The 24,333-nt window shown below is 36.8% G+C and overlaps 2 protein-coding genes across 8 annotated transcripts; one reads left to right on the forward strand and one right to left on the reverse strand.

Moving 5' to 3' along the window:
* The first annotated feature begins 737 nt into the window (after window positions 1-737).
* LOC137946027 (DNA gyrase subunit B, chloroplastic/mitochondrial-like) lies at window positions 738-15,390 on the forward strand. Of its 5 annotated transcripts, none has more exons than XM_068792183.1 (22): window positions 738-981; window positions 1,096-1,240; window positions 2,086-2,166; window positions 2,240-2,353; window positions 2,982-3,038; window positions 4,236-4,337; window positions 4,736-4,886; window positions 5,013-5,089; window positions 6,519-6,629; window positions 6,931-7,001; window positions 7,285-7,426; window positions 7,501-7,599; window positions 7,693-7,821; window positions 7,944-8,058; window positions 8,370-8,437; window positions 9,534-9,647; window positions 9,749-9,865; window positions 12,758-12,811; window positions 12,992-13,097; window positions 13,472-13,602; window positions 13,777-13,851; window positions 15,077-15,390. In XM_068792183.1, exons 1-21 carry the CDS (start codon window positions 851-853, stop codon window positions 13,843-13,845), a joined length of 2,184 nt encoding a protein of 727 aa, XP_068648284.1. In that variant the 5' UTR covers window positions 738-850; the 3' UTR covers window positions 13,846-13,851; window positions 15,077-15,390. The 5 variants fall into 5 exon arrangements, with proteins under 5 accessions (XP_068648284.1, XP_068648280.1, XP_068648283.1 ...); XM_068792179.1 differs by lacking the exon at window positions 15,077-15,390 and adding an exon at window positions 14,665-14,751; XM_068792182.1 differs by lacking the exon at window positions 15,077-15,390 and adding an exon at window positions 14,620-14,735.
* A 367-nt stretch (window positions 15,391-15,757) lies between these two features.
* Window positions 15,758-23,858, reverse strand: LOC137945796 (uncharacterized). Of its 3 annotated transcripts, none has more exons than XM_068791826.1 (13): window positions 23,479-23,858; window positions 22,765-22,840; window positions 22,316-22,401; window positions 21,740-21,833; window positions 21,564-21,640; window positions 20,750-20,877; window positions 19,688-19,759; window positions 18,526-18,596; window positions 18,063-18,138; window positions 16,843-16,986; window positions 16,720-16,772; window positions 16,177-16,229; window positions 15,758-16,066 (listed from the first exon to the last, which is right to left on the reverse strand). In XM_068791826.1, exons 1-11 carry the CDS (start codon window positions 23,788-23,790, stop codon window positions 16,733-16,735), a joined length of 1,176 nt encoding a protein of 391 aa, XP_068647927.1. In that variant the 5' UTR covers window positions 23,791-23,858; the 3' UTR covers window positions 15,758-16,066; window positions 16,177-16,229; window positions 16,720-16,732. The 3 variants fall into 3 exon arrangements, with proteins under 3 accessions (XP_068647927.1, XP_068647926.1, XP_068647928.1); XM_068791825.1 differs by having other exon boundaries at window positions 16,177-16,296; window positions 16,690-16,772; XM_068791827.1 differs by lacking the exons at window positions 15,758-16,066; window positions 16,177-16,229; window positions 16,720-16,772 and having other exon boundaries at window positions 16,867-16,997.
* Window positions 23,859-24,333: the final 475 nt, after the last annotated feature.

Consider the following 24,333-nt stretch of genomic DNA (forward strand, 5'->3'; position numbering starts at 1 on the left):
TACTGCATGTAAAAGGCGAAGAAGGATAGGATGGAAGCGCCGATCAGACCCATGACAGGAGCTGTAGCAGTTGAATCGCTGTGCATTGCTGGCCCTGGCGCAGGTGCCTCGGAGGCAAGGACTGTGCTGACGGTTGCAGCAACGACGAGAAGGCCACAGCAGATTTTCTTGGTATCCATGATATCTGAGATCGGATTAAACACGAAAAAAACTTGATAAGGAAGATGGGACACAGAAATCCGAACTCAGAAATTATTGAAAGAATACTTTATTCACTACAGGGCCTGAGGATCAATGGAAACGTTGCGGGATATTTATAATGAGGAGCAGATTGGGTTTCGATTTGAAGAATATTTTTGACAGTTCTACGTGTTTGAATTGACATGATAAGAAGGAAGTTAGTTTCCTCACATTGATCGGTTCTTACGCTAGTTTAGCGATTTCTCTTCTTTTCCCTGAGAGTTTGTCTCCTGGATTCAAGCTAAAGCAGCCATGCTAATTATGGCTTTTTTCTTTTCATAGAAAGCTAATTATATATTTTTTATATTGAGAGGCTCGCTTGTGACTTTCCTTCCTCTATTATTTTTTCTTTAGTCCCGCATTGCTAAAGCAATTAAGATATTTTGTGTTTAAATACAATTACACACATACATTCGAGGTGTGTGTGCACGCAGTCGCTCCACGACGGCAATCCTCATTTTCGAACCTATTTCACATTTTGCCACTGATTTATGTATTTGGAGTTTGGACATTTCAGTTTCCCGGGTTTTTAGAATAGGGTTTATCTTCAGCTCCGGGAAACAAAATCACTGTTTCTCACTACTTTGAAACCCACGACAGCGAAAATTCCATGGCCCTCCTCAAGCCTCCTCCCCTTTCACTTCGCTTCTTCACTTGGCGTTTAGTCTCTTCTGCTATCAACCTTCGCTATTCTTGCGGTTGTTTGCCTCTATCTGCTTCTCCTGCATTCTTCAGAGCTAGGTTCTCTCTCTCTCTCTCTCTCTCTCTCTCTCTCTCTCTTTCCGCCGTGCACGACTGACAGATACACAATTTCTTTCGTGATGTTTCTCGTTTATTTATCTGCTCTTGTTTTAGGCCTACTTACCGGCCTGTGCGAGCTTCGAGCGGCTTGTTGGCTCGGAATGGCGGTGTTGTTCGGGCTTTTATGTCATCGAGCATCGCACTCGAGGCGGCTCATGGACAGACAGGTTCAAAAACCTACGGCTCCGAACAGATTCAGGTAAGTAAGTTATTGCTTTCTCTGGATTTCTATTATTTTGGAAAATTATTTTCTTATGGTTTTCTGCAGGTGACTGGAATGGAAAGGGAATTTTTGTCTTATCGTGATCATGTGTCTGATATCCACTAACATATTGTCGACAACTTAAAAGAAATTTTAGTCTTATTTTCTCTGCGGAAAACCGAAACTCTTAAGGATGGGCTTACTGTGTCGGATTTCTGGGAGGATTAGATGTTGGACTACATGCTGAATATCTTGTATAGTCTAGGCTTCGGTTGGAAGCTATAAACGTATTGTATTGACTGTTCCATAAAATGACGGCAGTAGTTTAGTCTTGGTGTTGTGGGTTGAAGCGCTGTTGTTGTCGTCCACTAGAACTTTGCTTATGGTTGATGCGCAGAGTAAAAGAGTCAAATGCCTTGCTCCACGTTGGAGATATATCTTTTCAAGGGACAAACACCATTATATGTTCTTGTGGCTACTGCTGTATCTTACTTGCTTAAGAGCTGGTTATGCGAAAATTTGGCTGCATAGCCTAACAAATATAGTTTTTCATTGATTACAAAACTAAAGTGAGACACTAAATGGATTGTTTTCTATAAATTTCGAGTGAATTTCAGTCAAAAGAAAAGAAAAAAAACTATTTCAATGGTTTTTTTTCTCATTAAACCCCTTTTTTTTAAAAAATAGTTTACTTACTTTCCAATATATTTGTCTGAAAAAAAACTGCTGATATTGATGGCTGCTCCCTTTAGTTTGATGTGGGAGTTGTCTGAGTTTCAGACAACTATTTGGTTGTAGGGTAAATTGTTTTTAGTGATTATTGTTCATATGTGTCAATTCAGGTATTGGAAGGGTTAGATCCTGTTCGTAAGAGACCAGGAATGTATATTGGAAGCACTGGTCCTCGTGGCTTGCACCATTTGGTATTTCTCTTCTGTTTCATTGAAATTCTTGCAATATAATCAACTTGATATTCTAACCTTTAATATCCTTTAGGTTTATGAAATATTGGATAATGCTGTAGATGAAGCTCAAGCTGGATTTGCCTCCAAGATAGATGTTGTTTTATGTGCAGATAATTCTGTCAGCATTACTGATAATGGCCGTGGGGTGAGACTCTTTAATGTTACTATTTTTAATTTTGGATAGGAAAGTGTATGAGATTTCTGCTTTGATTCTACCTAGTTTGTAGCAAGCTTAAGACTTATTGCAGAACAAACAGAATTTGGCTATATAAGGGGCTGCACTCATAAAATTGAATCTCTTTACATCCAGCATGTATGGCAAGAGAACCTTTGGGTTTACACTCTTGGTACTAAATTCTGCCAGATCTTGCTGTGATTGACACAACTTTCTGTTAATCCTCACTTGGACTCTTCAAGCAGTGGGTTCTATGTTACTTGTATGTTAAAAATAAATCTTGCATTTCATCTTCATGAACATGAAGTAGAACGGGCAGCATGTCCTTTGTGTGGCTATGTGCCTTTGTATTATATTTTAAATCATCAAATCAAAACGGAATTTTCTTCTGTTCTACGTGCTTGTCAATAGGCCTTTTTGCACCCATGGAGCCATCCAAAGTGCCCTTAATTTGCATTGCATCTTTTTGAATCTTTTTTTTAGGGATCCTTAAGGTTCAGTTTTTGTTCCTTCCATAATTGTTAAATAATGGATCTTTTTTCACCCTTATTTTTTATTTTTTGCTAATATTTGGTTAATTTGATTGTGCTGTTTGCAGATTCCTACAGAATTGCACCCCATTACAAAGAAATCCTCTTTGGAGACTGTTTTAACGGTAGAGTTGCATCTGCCTGTTTTGTTTCTTGTGGAATTTGATTTTCCTTTCTCTGATTGTTGAATTCACAATCTTACCATTTGGATTACATATTTTCAATTTCCCTTATGTGAGCTGCCATGAAGCTGTAACCACTACCAGTTAGTTGCAGATGCTACATCTTCTTGATGGTTGTTCAGTATACTAAGCATTTTAAATATTCACAAAACAAGGGAGAAAATTAGGCTATGATTTATCAGGTTAAACTTGCTGTGTATAGCGGCTCTTGTTGTACCTCAGAAAGATAAGTTTTGTAGTTCAAACATCTTTATTGAAAAACAAGAACAGGGGCTTTTTGGTCATTTTATCTCATTATTATTTATATTTCTTGATGTAATCTTATTCTACACGTCAAACTATGCCAATGGACCAAATTTCATGTAAAAGAGACACGTAAAATAGGAGATATAAAGAATTAGTGTTTTCACTTAAAGTAGGGGCAATGTTGTAAATTGTACTCAACCCACTCAACCCTAAGCTATAAATAGAAGCTGGGGGACATCCAGGTTCCCCTTCTCAGTTTCTTTCTCAATCTTCTCTTCTCCACTTTCTCTCCCTCTCATTCTCTCTCTACCTTCTTTCTTCTTACTTTTTTCAACTTTTTTTTTTTTTTGGAATTATTAGTAGGCTAGCAAAGAGCTGACTGGTTGCCACAAAATGATGACTTCCTGTTCTGAAGTGAAAGTGTAGTTTGTCTGTCTATGTTGTCAGACTGCAAGGATTGTCTTTTGGGAGGAAGCTAAAATTCTACAGTTTTTTAAATGCTCTCTCTAAATAACCTGATGGATTGACCTTAAAAAAATTTTCTGTAAGAAAAGTTAGAGTTCTGTATCCCTCTTTTTAAAATCAGACTCGAGAACAGTGGAAAAAATCAAATATTAACTGAAATTCCAAACTTTGCCATGGTAGGCCCTTTTTTATTTTTATTTTTAATGTTTGGTATGCTTTTTTTTAAAAAAAAAAAGCTTTGCCATGGTATTGAACAGCCATTGTTTCAATTTGATGGAGTGCATGATTGAATCTTCTCTGAGGGTGTTGGGTTTAGTGAAATCTGTAGCTGTGGAAAGTCTCTTTGCATTATGTTTTAGTAGCTGTGATCTGGTTGATGTCTTTAAAGTACTAGCTAATCATGTTTCAATGAACTCTCTGATCATGTAGGTTCTGCATGCAGGAGGGAAGTTTGGAGGTTCTAGCAGTGGTTACAATGTCTCAGGGGGGTTGCATGGTGTGGGCTTATCTGTTGTTAATGCCTTATCTGAGGTGCATATTCCTCTTCTTTTAATGAGTCAAATTTCCTTTACTCAGATGTCAAATGAATGGCATGCATGTCTCATTTATTCTATTGAATGCGTCTAGCAATGTCTTTTAAACTTATTTTCCTTAGTTCTAAGATCTATTTGTGTTTTTTCCTAGGTTCTTCCAGTAGTATGCTATCAAGCACAAATTGAGATGTGAGAGGTTGAGAGACAAGCATACTACTGACCAATTAGTAATTTGAGATTCATACAGTCAACTATCTTTCCTGTTTGGTTGCATTTAGCTTTGCATAGTGAGAGTGAAATTGCGTTGTTTTCATGGCTATTTTATCTGGGTCTGCAGGTGTTCAGAGTTATATTTTCCTTTGTAAGGTCCAACTTCTTAATTGTTATGATATGCAGGCATTAGAGGTCACAGTCTGGCGGGAAGGAAAGGAGTATCAACAGCACTATTCTCGTGGAAAGCCTGTAACAAATCTGACCTGTCACATGCTTCCCTCAGAATCAACCTCTTTTCAAGGCACTCGTATTAGGTTCTGGCCTGATCATGAAGGTCTGTCATCCTTATCTGCTTTAAAGTGTTGCCTACTCCCTTTAACCGTGTAAAATGATTAGTGGAGATAATGTGCATTTATGAAGTTGTCATCTATGATACTTATTTTTCCATCATTTGATGCAGTGTTCACATCATCCATGGAGTTTGACTACAACACCATTGCTGGGCGTATAAGGGAGCTGGCATTTTTAAACCCTGAGGTTTGCTATTACAAATCAATCATGCTGTTTTATTGTGTTTGGTGCTCAATATTTCCTATGCGGTTCCAGGTAGATCATATGCATCACACTCTGAAGATTTGGGTCTTAGTTCCATCTTTGCAGCTCTTTGAATGTCTATTCTGGAGCTCTTCTTCCCAATCCAAATTTTATGGCCTCAAGTTTTATGTTTTCCTTTTAAGACTTGTTGGTCAAAATTTTTGTAGTGTTTATATGGAAGTATTCCAGCATGCTTATCCAGTAAGTACAGAAAAGGTTATCTACCTGTCCTTTTTATTTGGAATAGTTTTGATGAGGAGAAAGATATAGATTAAATAGTTGAAGTGTCTCTTAACATTTCCAAAAAAGAAAACTTATTGTGGTTTGAAATAACTTGCTTAAATAGAACTTAAATATAACTGTGGATTCAACATATTTTTCTGAATATATAAGTTGTTGTTGATTTCGTGCTTATTATTATAAAAGGATTTAAACCTACCATGCATTTGACAGGTCAGATTCGTTATGAGTCATTCAAGATCATAGAAGGATGATGGGGTTAGTTTATGATGATAACTTCTATTGAGTTTTAGGAGAAGAGAAATAATTCATTGACTTGATGTGATTTGAGTACACTGGGTCTCTATTTATAATAGACAAAATAAGTAATCAGATTACAAGTAAACTACTTATGTCCCAGTTACACCTAAAGTCAAATACTTAAAGATAAGTTCTAAAGTAATTAAATAATTGAACCAGAAGAGAATACTAAAATAACTAAAACATTTTTTGACTTAGTCACTTTTGTGAGATTTCTTTCCGTGAGACTCTTGTAAGACTTCGCCACATTGAATCATTGCTCTGTTAGACTTCTTGCTTTAAGAGACATGTAAGACTCTTCTATACTTGTTCTTCAACAACTTCGCATTGTGTACTCTTTGATAGTGGAATTTTGGGCAATGATATATGGGTTGAGACTTCTGCAGCTTTAATTCTCCACGCTTTAGGGGTGAGGGGTCATTGTAATAAGCTGGGCTCCAGGAAAAAGGGTTTCCCCTCCTTGAAGATAGCTGAAATTTTCAAAGAGATTCATGCCTTTAGCTATAAGTTATTAATGCCTGGGCTTATACTCCTCACTTAACTGTCTTGCGTATTTGCTCTGTAAAGATGGCATGCACCGTCAATGTCTTGTTTAGAATGGTTGGACCTCATATTACAGTTTTCCATACGTTGGTGCCTTTTATGCTGCCCTTGTTCTGTTTGTACTCCCCTCTTTCCTCATAAATAAAATTCTTGTGTGCAAAGGAAACAGTTTACATCCCTTACATGCTTAATGTTCCTACTTTTATTTACACGAGGTAGTAGTTTTATAATTGGGTTTTACTTTCTCATCATGTGATAACCTCAATGATCTGCACCTTTTATGCGATAGCTGACTATCACTTTCAAGAAGGAGGACAAGGATCCAATTAAAGCACTATATAATGAGTATTGCTATGCTGGCGGTTTGGTTGAATATGTGAAATGGTTAAATACTGATAAGGTATGAATTTATTTTGCTTCATTGCAATCTAATCATTGTGTTGTAATTTTTTGAAGCGTGACTGTCTGATACAGCTACAGTCTTTGTAATGGAACTCTACAAGTTTGCTTTATGTTACTTATTAATCTGATCATTCTGATCTGAATGCTTTTGTTTGTAAAGATGTAAGGTTTTCTTGGTTAATAAATTTTCATGTTAAAGGGTGATTGGATGTTATTAATTTTGAGCAAGTTTTGTTTCTGTTTTGTTTTCCTTTGAAAAGTTTTTAAAAAGAAAAATGAAACTCTTTTTATGATTGCAGAAACCTCTTCATGATCCAGTATCTTTCAGAAAAGAAACAGATGGCATCATTGTTGAAGTTGCACTCCAGTGGTAAAGTACCCTGCTCTTTCACGCTTCTGCTAGACTCAAGTAACCTTTTTATTTGCTGGGGTTGTGTGACATATTAAATTCTTAAATCATTTTTTCTTTTTCCATGACATAGATTTTAATTTTGAAGAAATATTCACCACCTATTCTATAGTTAGCATAAGATTTCTTCCTGTTTTTGCTTATCAAATTGTAAATTAAAGGATTACATAAACTAAAGGAATTATGTTATTATTGTTAGAACTTGTTGAGTATTATATTTTGTCACAGTTGCTGTTCTTTTCAGGTGCTCAGATGCATATACAGATACGTTGCTTGGATATGCGAATAGCATTCGAACAGTTGATGGTGGTACACATATAGATGGCATGAAGGCATCACTAACAAGAACCATTAATAACCTTGGCAAAAAATCCAAGATTATGAAGGTTGATCTAAATTGTGATAGATATGTACTAATATAAGTTTGTTTGTTGAAAAATTCTAAATTTACCAAATACAGGAGAAGGATGTGAGTTTAAGTGGAGAACATGTGAGAGAAGGGCTAACATGCGTTATCTCAGTCAAAGTCCCAAACCCAGAGTTTGAAGGACAAACAAAGGTTCTGTTTGTGTTACAGTTTTTGTCTTTGGATCATCAATAACTCCTCACTGCTACTGGCTGACAAAGTTGAGTATCTTTTCATTTTAAACAGACACGTTTAGGAAATCCTGAGGTTCGAAGAGTGGTTGATCAGTCTGTTCAGGAGCATTTGACTGAGTACTTAGAGCTGCACCCTGATACGCTGGATTTAATTCTCTCTAAGTCTCTTAATGCTCTCAAGGTATTGCATTTATCTATTTTTGTCGAAGTAAAAAACACTTCTTAATATGAAGATTTTTGGTCAGCTGGCATTGTTGAAATTTTTTTGTCTGTGGATTTATCTCACTCTTTTTCCTCAACCAGGCAGCTTTGGCAGCCAAGAGGGCAAGGGAGTTGGTGAGAACGAAAAGTGTCTTGAAGTCATCTTCTCTTCCTGGCAAGCTAGCTGATTGTTCATCTGCAAATCCTGAAGAATGTGGTATGTTTTGTACTTTTTTCACTGGTTCATTTGGGCCTAGGTTGCTATCCATAGTGCTTTCTAATATACAATGGTTGATTTTCTCCATGTTATTTTCGTAATGGCCTGTTTGATTTGGGAGACCGTAAGAAGAAAGAAATAAGGGAGTTCTGGCTTTTGGAACACTCTTTATTTTCATTTCTTTTATGTGACTTCCTCCCTACTAGACAGGACCTAAATGCAGTTGGAATTCAAATTTTATGGTATATTGTGTTCTTATAGGCTGTTCTACAAATGTTACCTTTTTAATAGTAACTTTATTTAATTTGCAGAGATATTTATTGTTGAAGGAGATTCAGCTGGTGGTAGTGCAAAGCAAGCTCGTGATCGATTTTTTCAGGTGAAATTTTCAGCTAGTTCTCAGTGCCATATTTATTTTGTTTATATCAATATTTATTTTGGAAGTCACTGAAATATCATTAATGCAACTTCATGTGCTAATTTTTATGATTCTCTCATGATCATTTCTTCTATATCTTCGACTGACATTGTATTGTTCTGTCAGCCAACTAAATTGTCATTGTCTGGCGTCTTTGTTTATTCTTTTGGGTCATTGAATGAAGACTTATTGATTGGGCCATAAGCTACATTGGCAGATGGGGTATTGAGTTCAAGTCTTACCAGTTCTTGGGATGTAATATGTGTGCGAAAGCAACATTAACATATACGGACATTTATTAAGTAATATAAGAATGTGAAAGCAGTAAAGATGATCTTGAAATGACACCCCTTCTAGACATCTTGTACTTGCCCTCCTCTTTGAGCTTATAATGTTAAAAGAGGATCTCCTTCCTCAATTGCAGAGAAAATACGCTTGTTATTGAATGACATGTTAGCGTTGGACTAGGAGAGCAATAAGGAGAACAAGAGAGTGGAAAGAAAAAAGGAAGCGGAATGCATGAAAAAAAAAGAAGGGCAGCAAACCTTTGAGGAATAGAACAGCCAGCTGATGGTTGCAAAGTGATTTTGCTACTATTTTTCTTGGTCAATATGGGTTGGGGTTGCTCTGTGTGGAGCTTCTGTTGTTAATGGTAATCTAAGTAGTACTAAACTCTTCATAAAAACAGAAGTTGATTACTCCATAAGAAGTTCGTAATATACTCAAGTTTCTTAATGAAATTTAAGTTTCTACTGTAATATGATTAGGAGTAAACAGTCCATACGAGGTGGATTGAGCCTTCAAAAATCGGTTCAAATACGTTTCTTCCAATTTTTGTTTCTCTTTTGTCTCTTCCTGGTTGTTTTTTCCTGTTTCATCTCATGTGTTTGTTATTAATGATAATGTTGTATCCAGTTACATTTTGACTTATCATACAAAAATGTAAAAATTTCATGTTTCAGTGGAGGTTGCAATATCTATTTTAAAATGAACTAAGAAGATAAATGAAGTTTCTGTGTTCATAAGGACGATGTGTGATTCTTGCTGTTCTATGCAGGCTATATTACCCTTGCGTGGTAAAATTCTCAACATTGAACGTCGAGATGAAGCTGCCATGTACAAAAATGAGGAAATTCAAAATTTGATACTTGGTCTTGGGCTTGGTGTAAAGGTTGTTGTTTCTCCATGTAATCATTTTTAGAGACCTTTGTCCAGTTTCTAAGGATTATTTGTGCTGGCTGTGGTGTTGGTCCATCCTTTTCTATGTTACAGGGAGAGGATTTTAAGAAAGAAGCGCTTCGTTATCACAAAATCATCATTCTAACTGATGCTGATGTTGATGGTGCTCACATCCGAACTCTTCTTCTTACATTTTTCTATAGATACCAGGTAGCTTAAGAAATTTGTTACGTGATGAATTCTTATGGTAGTCATATATAAATTTATCTGTTATTTTGGTTTAATTTGTGAAAGAGATGGCATTAAATAAATGAAGTCATAAAAATGGTTGTACAGATTCACTGGGAAAAGTAAGAAGAGCACAGTAGTCTTGGCAGTGTTGCACAAGAAGAGAAAAATGTAAGAAGGATTCTCTGGGAAAAATGGTTGTACAGATTCTCTACACATTTGACCTGGTGACCAACTAATGGGGCTGAGTAAGCCAGTTTTCTGCTAGTTTCCGGTTTTATAGGTTCACAGATCTGGTAGAAGGATCAGGTTTGGTTTAACCGGCTGGTCCAGTCTGGGTATGATAACACTGCCATGGGATGTGATTTCTGGACATCTAACATGCAGATAATTGTCTTGCATTTTCTTGAACAAATAAAATAGAAGTTAGTACCAGGTGGGGATGTGATACTGCTACCACTAATTCTGTGTTGCTACTTAAATGGATTTGGAAATTTAATTTGTGTCCTAATTTGATTTGGAGAACTTTAGTCACTGCTAAAGCAAACAAATTATCTGGTTGGTGGATTGTGGGTGGGAGATGTAATAGGTTGTCCACTGTCTGGAAAAAAATTGTAATATTATTACCTGATTTCAAGAAGGCCGTAAAATGCTACTCTGGGAAGGGAAATTTGACAAAATTTTGGTCAGATTGGTGGATGGGCCTGTGCAGTTTCAATATCAGTCATGGTTTGATTTCAAACTTGGCCAAGAATATTGAGGCCTCTATCTCAGACCAGCGGACCGAATCTAGAGGATGGAACTTGAATCCCCGGAGAGCCCTTTCGGACTCTGAGGCTTTATTGGCATCCAACCTCCTTACTTGTCTCTCCTCGGTAACTCCCCAGAATGTGCCTGATACACTCATATTGACTGCTTGCCCAGAAGGTACTTTCTCCATTGCACTTGCTTATAAAATCCTTAGTTGCTCCACCTATCCACAAATCGATCATCTTGCAGCCATTGCCTGGACCTTGTTTGCCCCTCCACATGCAAATTTTTTATCTGGAGCGCATGTCGGAACCAAATCCTCACGTCTGATCCTTTAATCCGACGAGGAATCCTTGTCCAGGACCCCTTCTACCCATTCTGCCAAACTTCTCTTGAAACAATCTCCCATGTCCTCTTACTTTGTAACTTTGCCCACACTGTCTGGACTAACCTCCTCAACAAAATTTGTTTCCAGTATTGCCTATCTCAAAATCTTACATCCACTATTCTCTCTGTTACCAGCGCTAGCATCCCAAAGCTCGGGAAATTACTTATCTCTTACTGCGTTGGTCATATCATTTGGGCCTTATGGAAGGAAAGAAACAACCGAAAATTCAACTTAAAATCTATCCCTATTGATATACTAATAGAAAATATTGTTGGCCAAGTTTCCACGTGGATCCTCATGCGTAAGGAATTTCAGAATCTTAACAGCTCCAACCTTAGAGGGAATTGGTTGTTGATAGTTGGCATGACTTGTCTTTCCCGTCCCCTGATTATGGAAATTTGGTCTCTCCCTCCGATGGGCCACTACAAATTAAATTTTGATGGTAGCGCCTTTGGATGCTCCGGTCCTGCGGGCTATGGTGGAGTTATCCATGATGGTAATGGTTGTCTACTTTTTACCTTCGCTGGGCTAATTGGAATCTCCGATTCTACCACTGTTGAGCTCTTTGGTTTGCTTAATGGGCTGCAGAGTTTCAAACGCTATCTTGTAGGGCCCCTCTGTATTAAAGGTGATTCTAACATTGTCATTAATTGGTGTGCGAAGTCAACTCCTCCCCTTTGGCGGTATTGGGATATGTTTTTTGATATATATAATTTAATTTCTCTTTTGAACTGTAATTGGAAGCACATTCCTAGGTTAGCTAACCATTTAGCTGACACTCAAGCTAAATTAGGTGTTTCGCTCCAACACTTTGTTGTGGAGGAAGGCCCTTTTAGCTAGGTATTGTACTTTTCCTCTCTTAATAGTTTATACGTATTCATTCAAAAAAGGACCAGCCTGCTTTTCATTTTGCCATCTTAATCACATTAAACAAATGATTCCAACATGAAAATGTCATTCCATGTGCTCAATCACAAGTGACTCAAGCCTGACTTTTCTAGTGGGAATAACTTCCTAGATTGCACTTCTCCCCACTGTAACCTTGTTGGTACATGGACTTGTTTTTGTGAGCAATCCCAATCCTGAAACTATTTTGTTGTGTGATAATGACACTCCTATTATTTTCAACAAAAAAAAAAAAATGATACTGTTGTTGCTGCCTGTCATTCATTGAGATGCTCTTTTCACAGGACTCTTTCTGGCTGACTACCTCAAACCATTTCCACAGGAGCTCAAAGAGTAGTAATCTGAGTCTGGCGTGTTTAGTTGCAGTCTTCTGTTGTCATAATGTTCTCCTACTTGCCTATATTGTCCCCTTGGTGAAACTAGTTCCACAAATGCTGAATTTCTTACCCTTCTATAAGCTTCAAGTTATACAAGAGGTTCTCCACCCCTCTAATTGGACAGACTGTTGGCCAGTGGTTCTTGTGCTATCTAGGACTAGCTATACATTACTTGGCCTCAGATCCGTAGCCAGGCAATAATTTAGTTTCAGATTTGCTTGCTCTAGGTGGGGATGCCTGGCAAAGCCTTATTTTGGCAGTTCCGTCCCTCTTTACCTTTGTATTTTTATTTGTAGGTTGATTGCTTTGTAGCTTTTCTACTGAGATCTGTTTTTGGTTTCTTGCTTGCCAGTAAAAAAATCTTTTGCCTTCCAAAAAAGAAAATAATGATACTTCTGTTATTACTATTATTTTATATAGACGGATTGATGTTTTTTTGCTCCTCTTCTGCAGAAAGCACTATTTGATGAAGGTTGCATCTATGTGGGTGTCCCTCCTCTTTATAAGGTTCATATTGGCTATCAAACTCATTTCTCATTTTTTGCTGCTTTTCTTGTTTTTTTTTTTTGGGTGGTTGGTCTGTTGGTTGGGTTCAAATTCCATTAAATTCAATTTCAAAAAAATTCCATTAAAATTCATTTAGTTTGGGTCAATATTCCAATTCCTCTTTCATCCTGGCATATTCAGGTTGAACGAGGCAAGCAGATCCGCTACTGTTATGATGATGTGGAGCTTAAACGCCTCCAAAATACATTCCCTCCGAATGCTTCCTACTCTATACAACGCTTTAAAGGTATGTCTGATAGCAGTGGCCAGATTTCCTGTGAAAAAAAGAGTTATTTTACTTGTTTAGTTTGGTCAAGTCAAATACTTTTTTAAAAACTGATGTATTTATTTATGATTTATAAGTTTAATTGCTTTTGCACCATCACTGGATCGTTGTGCGTGATATATATTTCCCGTTATGGAGAATCAAACTCAATTGATGAGAATAATATAGATTTATATTTTAGTTGACGTATACAATACTCAATCATGCTTCCAAACAAAAAAAAAGAAAAAAAGAAGACAAACAACTTTGACCTTGAAATTGAGAGCATTAAGTGCTTAGCAAATTAGAAGTGCTCTTTTTTGTTATTCCTCTCACTTGTGCGCTTTGGATACTAGGGTTGGGAGAGATGATGCCTGTACAGCTCTGGGAAACTACTATGGATCCGACTAGAAGACTGCTGAAGCAACTAGTTGTTGAAGATGCTGCAGAAGCAAATGTTGTGTTTTCTTCCCTGATGGGTTCTCGGGTAAGTGAATTCCATTTATTACTTCTTCATAAATGCTTTGAGAAAAAAAGAAAAGAAAGTTGTAGCTTCTAAAAGGAGCTATACATTACACTTACGTGGCTTGCATGTGTGAGCATCACTTTGGCACTTTCTGATAACTTTCATCCTCCCTTACTTTTTTCTAATTCATTACAGGTTGATGGCCGGAAAGAACTCATTCAGAACTCAGCAAACTTTTTCAACCTTGACCGTCTTGATATTTGATACCAGGTAAAGTCGCTATATTTATACATTTCATCATGTTCACTACAAATGTATGTGAAGTTGTGGTTTAGCAGGTGAAACAGAGATCTGATTATGGGTTATTATTTTCATTCTCATGGTTTTGATGCTATTTAGATTTTAGAATATTTTCTATGAAGCAGAAGCAAATCACGTTGGTGGTTTCTACTTTTATGTATCTTTTTAAATTGTTTCAGTTGGGTGCTTTTTTTTTCCTTTTGAGAAAGGGAGTTATTGATGATCCTAAGTGAGGTACCAATTGTACCTACTAAAATGGAACGCAGAACTTTTGTAATGACTTCTTTTATAGTGTTTCTTGCTAGTGCTCATATTCCTTCGATCAGAAGTTCCATTATTTTCTTTGCCAAAACCAGGGTGGGTGAGGGGCATCATCATTGCTGAAGTCACAGTCTAACGTACAGTGACATACCTCCAACAGTGAAATACTGTTTTATGTTGCTGTTTAATCTTTGGTGGGTGTTGAGGTCAGGGGCATCTTCATTGCTGTAAGGCATGGAATTTAAAACTTACAGTGGCCTCCCAGCCAACAGCATGTTCTTTTATGTTGCTGTTTAATCTTTGTTGGCCAGTGTGACTTGGATTGTGTCGTGTAAAAAGTTGCATTTAGAAAAGATGCAGGATTTTGATTAGCAATTTGTAAAATGCCTTTGGCCTTAGTTTTCTTGTAGTGTTTTTGTATTCTGCTCTCTCAATATGGAATAACCGTTCATAACCTTCTTCCATTTTTTAAACTAGCATGAAGCCTTCGAGCAAGCGTTGAGCATTACTTCCATAATGCAGGCTTGGATACCTATGATATATTTAGGAGAGTTTCGTTCTCTGAGCTTTCGCAACTGAGGTAGTGCTGCTCTTTTTTGGCCTAGGACCATACATCCTACAACGCCTGTGTAGGTCAGATGACAAGTGAATTGAGTTAATCCAAGGTGACCCATGTTTCTGCTTATGATATTTTTTTTATCAAAATTGATGCATGTTTGGCCACCTAATTATGGCTTACGTGGAGCTTAACAGTCAACCCTTGAACATAATAAAATCTTTTGGTACAAGACGTAAGGTCATTTATACTGCAATATTTGTAATATTGTCCGATATGTTTTGTAGCAACTTGTGGTAAACACCTTTGTAAGAGTTTATCTTGTAATTATATCATTCGTTGCTTATGAGTTACAAAAACTTGTTTGTTGACGTACAGATGCTTTGACCAAAAAGGTTATGCACACGCAAAAATTCCTGTAGGTCGCAGGTCGTACATGCGAGTACGTTCCCAATGTGCCCTTTTTACTCCAGAAATCATGACCTGCATCGTTTCAGATCAAGCTTTTTCTCTTCTTTCTTTTTGTTTGAAATTGTGCTTTCAGATGACCCAAATGCCCTGATTGTATACAGAAGTGTGTCAGGCACGGGCCTGTGCTAGGGGCTTTGTGGGTCATTAAGGGGATGAGTTCCTCAAAAGTCCCTGTGTTTATTTTATCTAAAAGACTAAAAATTATGCAAAAAAAAAAAAAAATTTCCCCTATAAAACAACATATAGTGGTAGATGCAGATTGATAAATAGGTGGCATATTTTCAGATAGAGAAGATTTGAAATATGTTGTCTGAACTCTGTCCAATTGTTCATCTCCTTCTATATAGGCAATATATGATAAGATCGACAGTCATTGCAACCCTAGTTAATGCCAATCAACTGTTCCATGTGAATTGATTGGCCTTGATTTGATGATGATGCTAACACATGGCTCGCTTAATACATTTCAACAGAGAACGGAATCTAAAGTCGATCCAAAGAATTTCATTGTATTCTATATCCTACAAATAACACAAACGTGGAAAATGAAAGATCCTATAGTGGTCCATCAGTCAGGTTTCGAAAAAATAAACACGTAAAATTTGTCATTTGATGGAAATAGTTATGTGACTTAATGTTAAGCACGGTGCTTAATAACTAAGAGGAAGCAGACTTTTCATTTATTTCAGAACAAGACGTTTGATACTAGAATAAAAGAATTACTCAGATAGCATCTTGTTACTGAGGTGAATGATTGTCTATGCTTCTAACGAAGATGCCTTCACACCAAAATCCTACTGACCATCTCTAATAGCTGAGGGTTGAGAATGAAATCACCTTATGAAGTTAAAGAAATAAAGTCATAAAATTATTATTTTCCCCCGGCAGTATCTTCATCTGCGGCAAAAAAATGATCCAATGGCAAAAATGCAGTTGTTAATTGACACTACTTGAGATGAAGAAGTTTGGATGAACTTCAAATAAGTAACAGTATTTCTTTCACTTACAAAGAGTGTAACACAAAAGATAACCCCATGCAAGACGGCTACTCCTTTTCCTCCTGCTACATTAAATCGGATCCGCCATAGGTTTCCAGAGGAATAATTAAGGATGAATATCATTGCAATCTGCAGGAAACCCAAGCATATTAAAAGTTGGCATCCTCCAAGATCTAATAAAGGTTATTTTAAGCTTTCCAGCAACGCTGTATCCTAGTTTTGAACAAGATGACTGCTACAGTTTGCTCTTGTTCGATTCAGGAACAAGCACCAGCATCCATGAGCTTCAGCATGGATTGTAATCCCAGATCTAGTTCATGCAGGATGCCATGGCAGTATGGGAGGGGATTCCTTGGGAAGGGGACAAAGTAGTAATACTGAACCTTACCTAAACCCTGAACTCTTTAACTTATTAAGGCTAACACTGAGTTGAGGAAAGAACTACCAAAATGGACAACCTTGAACAAACCATTCAATGATTGACAAAGTGAGTGGAATAAAATATAATTGTAAAACACAAACCTGGAGATGTGGTATAACCTTTGGTATCACCTTCAAGTTTGATTTATAGAAATGCTCTCAAAGAATCAACAACTTTCTCTGGCCTGTCAATAGATATCACTAGGGCATGAGAGAGAGAGAGTGAGAGTGAGAGAGAGAAGAGAATATAATCACCAATCCTCCTGTGGCATATGACCCGCCCCTTCTAACACCTTAAGTTGAATGCTAGACAGGTTTCCTTTTTGGAACTCCTCTGCCACTGACTGAGGCAAATATTTATCTGATACTCCCCAGGCTACCAATGTCGGCTTATTCCATCTATATAAAGACTTTAAATAGGTCATTATTGAAATTCGAAAAGAAAATTTGACTAGCTTTTGGTTAGAAACATGATGTAAATAAGATGAAGAACTAAAAAGACCTTAAACTGGATCTTTCTAGAATAACTTTTAGTCACACATGCTTATGTTTCTGTTAGCACCAGACATGTCCCAAATATGAAAACAGCTTGATACTCTGCTGGTTTATGAGGTTGAACAGTAATTCTCCTAAGTAGCCAGTCATTTGGGGTTAAAACATGCTAAATTTAACAAAGTATCAAAGCCAATTGGAGCCTCTGTTATGTGCCCCATCCATACAATTCATGCGACTCGTCCGTCTGTCTATCTATTTAAAGGGCTTCGACATGGAGGGAGTGAAAGCATAGGCAAAAAGTACAACATCCAAAAATAACTTGGGATTTTATTGGTTTATAAGGTCGGACAATAGGTTTCCTAAGAGGTAGAATATAGATGAGATCCAAACTTAACCGTTTCAATGGAGAAAAAGAAGGGTAGGGGCATAAACAAGTTTGCTGAAGCACTGTGGTATAGCAATATTACCTAATACCATTAGCTACTGGACATTATTGATGTCAAATCAAAGGCTCTAGGAATCTAATGTCCATCATTGCGTAGCACCCTTTATGTCACTAGAGATCTTATTTGCTCATATTTACAGTTACTATAATCCCCAAACAGTGGATGAGTGCACATTTTTATTTTGTAATTTTTCTTCCATTTCCAATCCTTTAGAAGGTAATAAGAAAATTATCTCCTTTTCCTCCACTTCTTATCCCTGCAACCTCTTGAATTCCATTAGGTTGCCTTACATGTTTTAAGCTAATTCAACACTAGCTTTTGGCTTTATAACTGTGTCATTCCTTGTTCAACAATTTTGTGTCTTTTCATAATAGCAAGGAGTTGATTAGTTTCAATGCCAATCATTCTCCATCTTTTGCTGGTAATAATGCCAACTTCATAGACCAAGGAGGAGTAAAAGTGATAGCACTAACTATTCTTCCACAAAACTATGTAATACTTTAATAAGACCTACTATCACAGAAATTTTGATACCTTTCAGATGAAAATCCAGTTGCTATCCGGCTTGATATATCCTTGAAGTTTGCTTTTCTTGCAGCTTCAAGCAATGCTGAATATTCATTAAAGTAAAATAAATTAATAATTAGAAATGAAAGAATTCTGCTATTTAATACATGATGCTGCAGAGACTGAACCCAGATTTGCAACATGCCCAAGGTTCTCTCAAATTGTAACATTATACATGCCTGCATCTTACTCCAAATGCTCTTTATAAGAAAAATGTTGGCCCATCACCTCATAGCATGGTCAGAGGATTACATTCTACAGAGTCTTGAAGTGTGTGAGGATAGTGTCAGCAAGATAACCTCTTAGATCTACTGCTTAGTCCTCCAAAATAAACTTATATAGTCTTAAATTACAAAATTTCATTATATTTAACTCCTAAACAACCTAGACTTCATGTGACAATTCAGAATTCAACAATAAGAGTACTAACCAAACCCAGGTCCACTACTTGATAAATATGGTAGTCTATAAACGTCAGCCTTTTCCAACTTCAATACATAGCTGTAAAGATGAAAAAATGCCTTGTAAGACAAGCACAACAAAGATACCAAACTGAAGTACACAATGAACTTAGTCCATCTTCCTTTAAAAGAACTAAAATGATAACAGAAGCAAAAAAGTTATGTTTTAAAAATTAACTTCTTCCTGAAAATAAAAAAATTGCTGGCAACATAGGATATCATTTAACTTTTGAAAATAGATATTTCTTTAACCATTCAAAGAAAATAGAATTCAGTTAAATTTATGTTTGGTCTTCTTGAAGTCGATCAAATACTATTGTTTTTCTAGGTGGGAAGGAATGGAAAACCAACTGGAAAGGATATATACTGCATTGATTTTAAAGGTCCCCAATAAGTGTTGTTTTTAAGCTAGGGGTGGCCAATTTGGTCTCCATCCATTAATCTGATTGGAGCCTGACCCATTTATTTGACCCAAGCTCAACCCGAAATATAAATGGGTTGGATACAGGTTTATTCACCTGACCCAATGAGTCATGGTCTAATTGATCAAATGAGTAAAAATCAAAACTAAACAGTCTAGTTCAATATATTTAAACTAGACTAGATGCTTTATTTTTTATTTTTCACTACTTAAAACTATTTATTTACAAGTAAATTCATGTATAAAATTTACATTCGATAATTTTAAATAATTAAACTTTAATATTTTTTATTTATTAAATTTTTAAGTGGGACTCAAACCTGACCCGAACTGAAAGGTTTGGGTACAGGTGTACATTTTACACCCATTTAATAACAAGTTTAAGTTAGCACGACTTGGATCCTACTTTAAGCCATCAATGCTCTAGTAAATATTCTCCTTTATCACAGTTAAGATTTGTTGCTTTCCTTTTGAATAATAACATATTATCATTCCATACACATAAGCAGCATGTAAATGTGTTCCAAGTTGATAATGTTTTCCACGACAATTGGAAAAGCTCTTTTTCTCCAATAAATTTCCCTAAACATCAACATCTTGGAACTCTATGATGAAAAAATACAACGAAAATGAACATCACATTAACTATAAAAGATATCAGAATGAAACTTGTAACATCATAAAGGTAAGTTGAAGTCCTTGATACGTACGCGCTACCTGCTTCAATGAAACGCTCAGCCATAACAGCATTTTGGCAAGTAAATTCACCATAAAGTGGAATTCTGAAAGGAAAGAACACAGTTGTCAACAGTCAACTTCGCAAGAAAAAGTAGTGAAACAAATGCCAAATCATATACAACCCTGAAGTTATTATATTTAGTCTAAGAAATAACAAAAAAAAATAGTTTAACAGGAAACACGCCCCATTGTTGCATCATGTTTATATAGGTAGTATTAAGTATTCTGGAATCACTCCAATCTGCTTTTGAAGTCCTAGAGCTAGGTCATCACCAACAGACCATCATCAAGGCTCGCCGGCTCATTCTTCAACAGGCACGCGGTCAGAGATCCAATTCTCCTCCCACTGCTTGGGAGCTCACGGTTTCATGTTCTATTTCACTCCCCGATGGGGGTTCTTTTCACCTTTCCCTCACAGTACTACTTCGCTATCGGTCACCCAGGAGTATTTAGCCTTGCAAGGTGGTCCTTGAGGATTCACACGGGATTCCACGTGCCCATGCTACTCGGGTCAGAGCATAAGCTAGTGATGCTTTCGGCTACTGGACTCTCGCCATCTAGGGTGCAGTACTCCACTGCTTCGCCTAGCAGCACGACGCTTGTATTGCTCTCCCACAACCTCATTTTCACGGTTTAGGCTGTTCCCATTTGGCTCGCCGCTACTACGGGAATCGCTTTTGCTTTCTTTTCCTCTGGCTACTAAGATGTTTCAGTTCGCCAGGTTGTCTCTTGCCTGCCCATGGATTCAGCAGCAGTTTGAAAGGTTAACCTATTCAGGAATCTCTTGATTCAAACTATGTGAGGTTCAGCTAAGTGAATCCTTCTCCTCCATTTTGATCTATCACCCAAGATCGGCCTCTTTGAAGTGCTTCCTTCAACTTCCATACATGTAATTTCAACCTTCCTCTATGTCTTTTCCAGTCCAGCAACACACATTGACAAAACCTTTTGATCACTAGCTGAATATTTAATTGCATCAAATACCCTTCTCACCAGAATTTCAATGTTTAATTGTATTAAGGGGATGTTTGGACCTTAGATTTTGAAATAATCCAGGAATGGGTGATGTGGCAGTTATTGGACTGTTAAGAATCACAAGCTTCGCAACCATGTCTGGGTTTTTAAGTGCCCATGTCAACCCATATGAGCCTACAAGAAATCCCTACAAGATAAAAAACAAAGCCATTTAAAAATAAATAAATAGAAATGCATAGAATACATGTTTAGAAGTGACCAACAAAATAAGCCTATTTAGAAATAAAATTCCAATTCAGAGGAAGGATAACAAAAACCAGAAGTCTTAGGTGCTTCTTTCTCGGTTCCCAGCAATAGGAAGCTAAGAGAAAAATGTTTGCAGTAATTCACTTTACCATCTACTTTCATAGCTTGAACGAGCCTTCTGAGAGTTTTACCCTAATTTATTAAGATTTCTAGACAAACTAAACTGGTTCTAGAAACATAAAAAATCAATGAGAAAAAAGAAAGGATTTGAGAAGAAAGAGAGAGAAAAAGAAATTCTGAAAGAGAGCAAAGAGGCTCTTGTGTCTTGGAAGTCGAGCCCAACCTTCCCTCCTTTATAACTTAAGTGATAAAAGCATAAGGGACAAAAATGACCCTTAGACACTTACAACCCTATAACTCAATATATGTAACTTCAAATTACATAAACATGCATTAGACATTTTAAGAAATGCTGATAATGATGGAGCTACCACTAGACTTTACAGGTAGGGTAAAAGTACCAAACTACCCATCATGGCATCTTTCAACACAATGTTTATATGGCACATAGGTCGAGAAGTGATCGACTATTATAAAAACTTGCAACTGTTGCCTAGACTTTCCAACCTGCGCCACTAGGAAAAATGGAGATGTGATGTTCAACACTTCAAGGAGCTTGCTCAATTCTTCATGGAACTCCTTTTCTACATTTTAGGCAGCAAATCCATAAACTTTAAATGTCAGAGCTGGGGGACAAAGAAACTTGCCAGAGCCTAAAGAAGAAAATACTTAAATGCACAAACCTGTGTAAGAAAATCCATATCCAGGCTGAGGCTTATCACTAAAACCAAATCCAATCCAATCAGGTGCAATGCAGTGGAAACCAGAATCTGCCATCTAAAATAGAAAAAAAAAATTATCCTTAATTCAAAGATTTTCAAGTATAGATTGCACTCGACATATGATTTTGCATATAAAACTTTAGTCCCAGTATACTCTCTTTTTCTTTTTGAAAAATTCATAGTTTTTGTGGGTATCTCATTTCCTAAATATTTTCATATCAAGGAAGCAGAGCTCAAAAAACAAAATGCAAGGTGTTGAGAAAACATACTAACAGATCATCTCACCATTTTGAAGGAACTAAAACATGCTTGTGAATTTTTAGGAATACTATTGTTTGAGAAGTCAACCCTATGAAGAATGTCATGTTATCAATGGCCAAAATTTCATTGGGAAATCAAATAAATAATGCATCAACTAACAGAAGAAGAAAAATAAACAGCCATAGTAAAACAGTGAAGTATCTATGGAATGGTTGATTTACTTTCCCCATAAATTAGTTGGACTCTGCAGTTCAAAAAGGGAATGATCAACCACACCTGAGCCATAACCACTCGATAGCTATAAGACTGTGTTGGAGCCCCATGAATGAAAACAATAGTGCCACGTCGACTGTCAGAGGATCCTGTCAAAATAGATATTCAAAAAGATTCAATGAAATTCAAGAAAAAAAAACAAAAACTAGTATCCAGATTCTACTACAGAAGCTAGTGATCTACAAAACTGCAAGTCTACCATGAAGCATATGAAGAAATTCACAATGAAAAGATACATTACCAACAAAAAAAATAAAAAAAACTATCCTGTTTCTGCTAAAAAACAATAAATAAAGTTAACCTACTCAAGACTAACAACAAGCAAGAATGGGCCTTTAAAGCCACCTTATTGACTTAGAATATTTTGGTCACCAAAAAAGAGTAATCAGATTTGGCCTACAGTGCAATGAGGAATTTAGTTTTCTAAGGATTATTGTAAGAGTATAATGTACCTGTTTCTCTAACAAACCATCTCAGCTTCCCAGATCTGACATAAGAACCATAATCTTTCCCCTTGTCTTCAATCCTCTGCATGCTAAAACCAAAGTGAGAATAGAATAATATTGATTATGGAAAGATGACACTGTCATAAGCAAAATAAGACTATGAAATTCAAAATTACTAAACAACAAGATGAGTAATTATGAATATCAGCAAATATCATCTTATACTTCTAACACATTAAGGTGTTTACAAAGGAATAGATAATTAGATAATGAACTGCATTATCGGCTTGATTGGCGGATGGTGCCGCCTTCTGCAAACAGCAAACAGCTCCGGTTTGAAGAATCATAATCTTTTACTTGTTGGAGCAGAATGATTTGTTGACGCAGCGATTTCTTTTGTCACCCATAGATCGGACCGTTTACTTTTGTGTGCCCACAACGATTAGGCCCTCGGCAGATGACCAAAGCACCCAGTAAGCGTTTCCTTGTGAAAAACATACCTTTAGTTGTTTTCCAATTATAGGAACACCGACTGCTTTACTCAAGAATTTCATATCAGATTTGTAATTCCTTCTCACTCAATTTACAGTAAGTAATATGCCAAAACCTAAAAGCTAATTCAAGCAATTACTCCAAATAGCATTTCTCACTTCCGCGTATTTCTTAACATCAAATATCTCCCAATTGACAAAATTTTCGGACATTCGGTGAAAGACTCACATAGAGCATTTGTCCGACATTTCCAGCCTCCGCGGGAGACTCAGGCAGCTGTATCGCTGACCTGCTCGATGGATTATCAGTCACAAACCCAAATGGATTGAAAGCCAGCTTCTCTTCCTCGCCCTTTCCCTTATTATCCTCCGAAGCGGCCGCCTTCACTACCAATGTTGGCCTGCTGATTCCCATGGCAGCGCCTCTTCTCCTGGCGCCCCTAGTGAACCCTGAGAGTGGAAGATGGAGAGAAGAGAGGGGGGTCGCAGATGCCATTCGTCCGTGTGGGAGGAGCAGCGAGTGGAGGGAAAGCGAGCTCATTGCTGAGTTTCATTTTAAATTTTCGTTAGACCTTGGGAAAGTATTTTTTGTGGCTTCGGTTTCAGAACTCCCAACGGATTTTTAAACAACAGCAAAAAGGGCTGCTCTGACCATCACTAAAATATATGCGTGGGCGTGGGCAGCCATCGTCCCAGCAAAATTCAGAGGTTTTTATCACCATTAAGGCACTCACTGTTTAATGATTTCATTAATAATATAAAAGTATAAATTCCAATGCCGAGTTAGTATTATCAATTTCCCACATAAATAATCACTTCTTTTATATTGGCTTTATTGGAGTTACCCAGAAATCTTTGCTTGAGAAGGTTATTTACATGTGAAAGAGCACTTTAAATTAGAATTTCTAATTGACATTTGAATTTGAATATTTACTTTTACTAATTTTTCAATTTATCAATCGAATCCATAAATCCAGAATCTCTTTAATCCCGAGTTCTTGGTAACTCCAAAAAGAGTTTTTGGATTGTAAAGTAATATTATAAAAATTATAAAAATGTAAAGAGAGAAAGCGGCTTTAAACAC

The sequence above is a fragment of the Aristolochia californica genome, unplaced genomic scaffold (assembly GCF_029961685.1).
Source record: "Aristolochia californica isolate CCGP_79_NKW_82.1479 unplaced genomic scaffold, dmAriCali1.0.hap1 SCAF_12, whole genome shotgun sequence".
Lineage (NCBI taxonomy): Eukaryota > Viridiplantae > Streptophyta > Magnoliopsida > Piperales > Aristolochiaceae > Aristolochia > Aristolochia californica.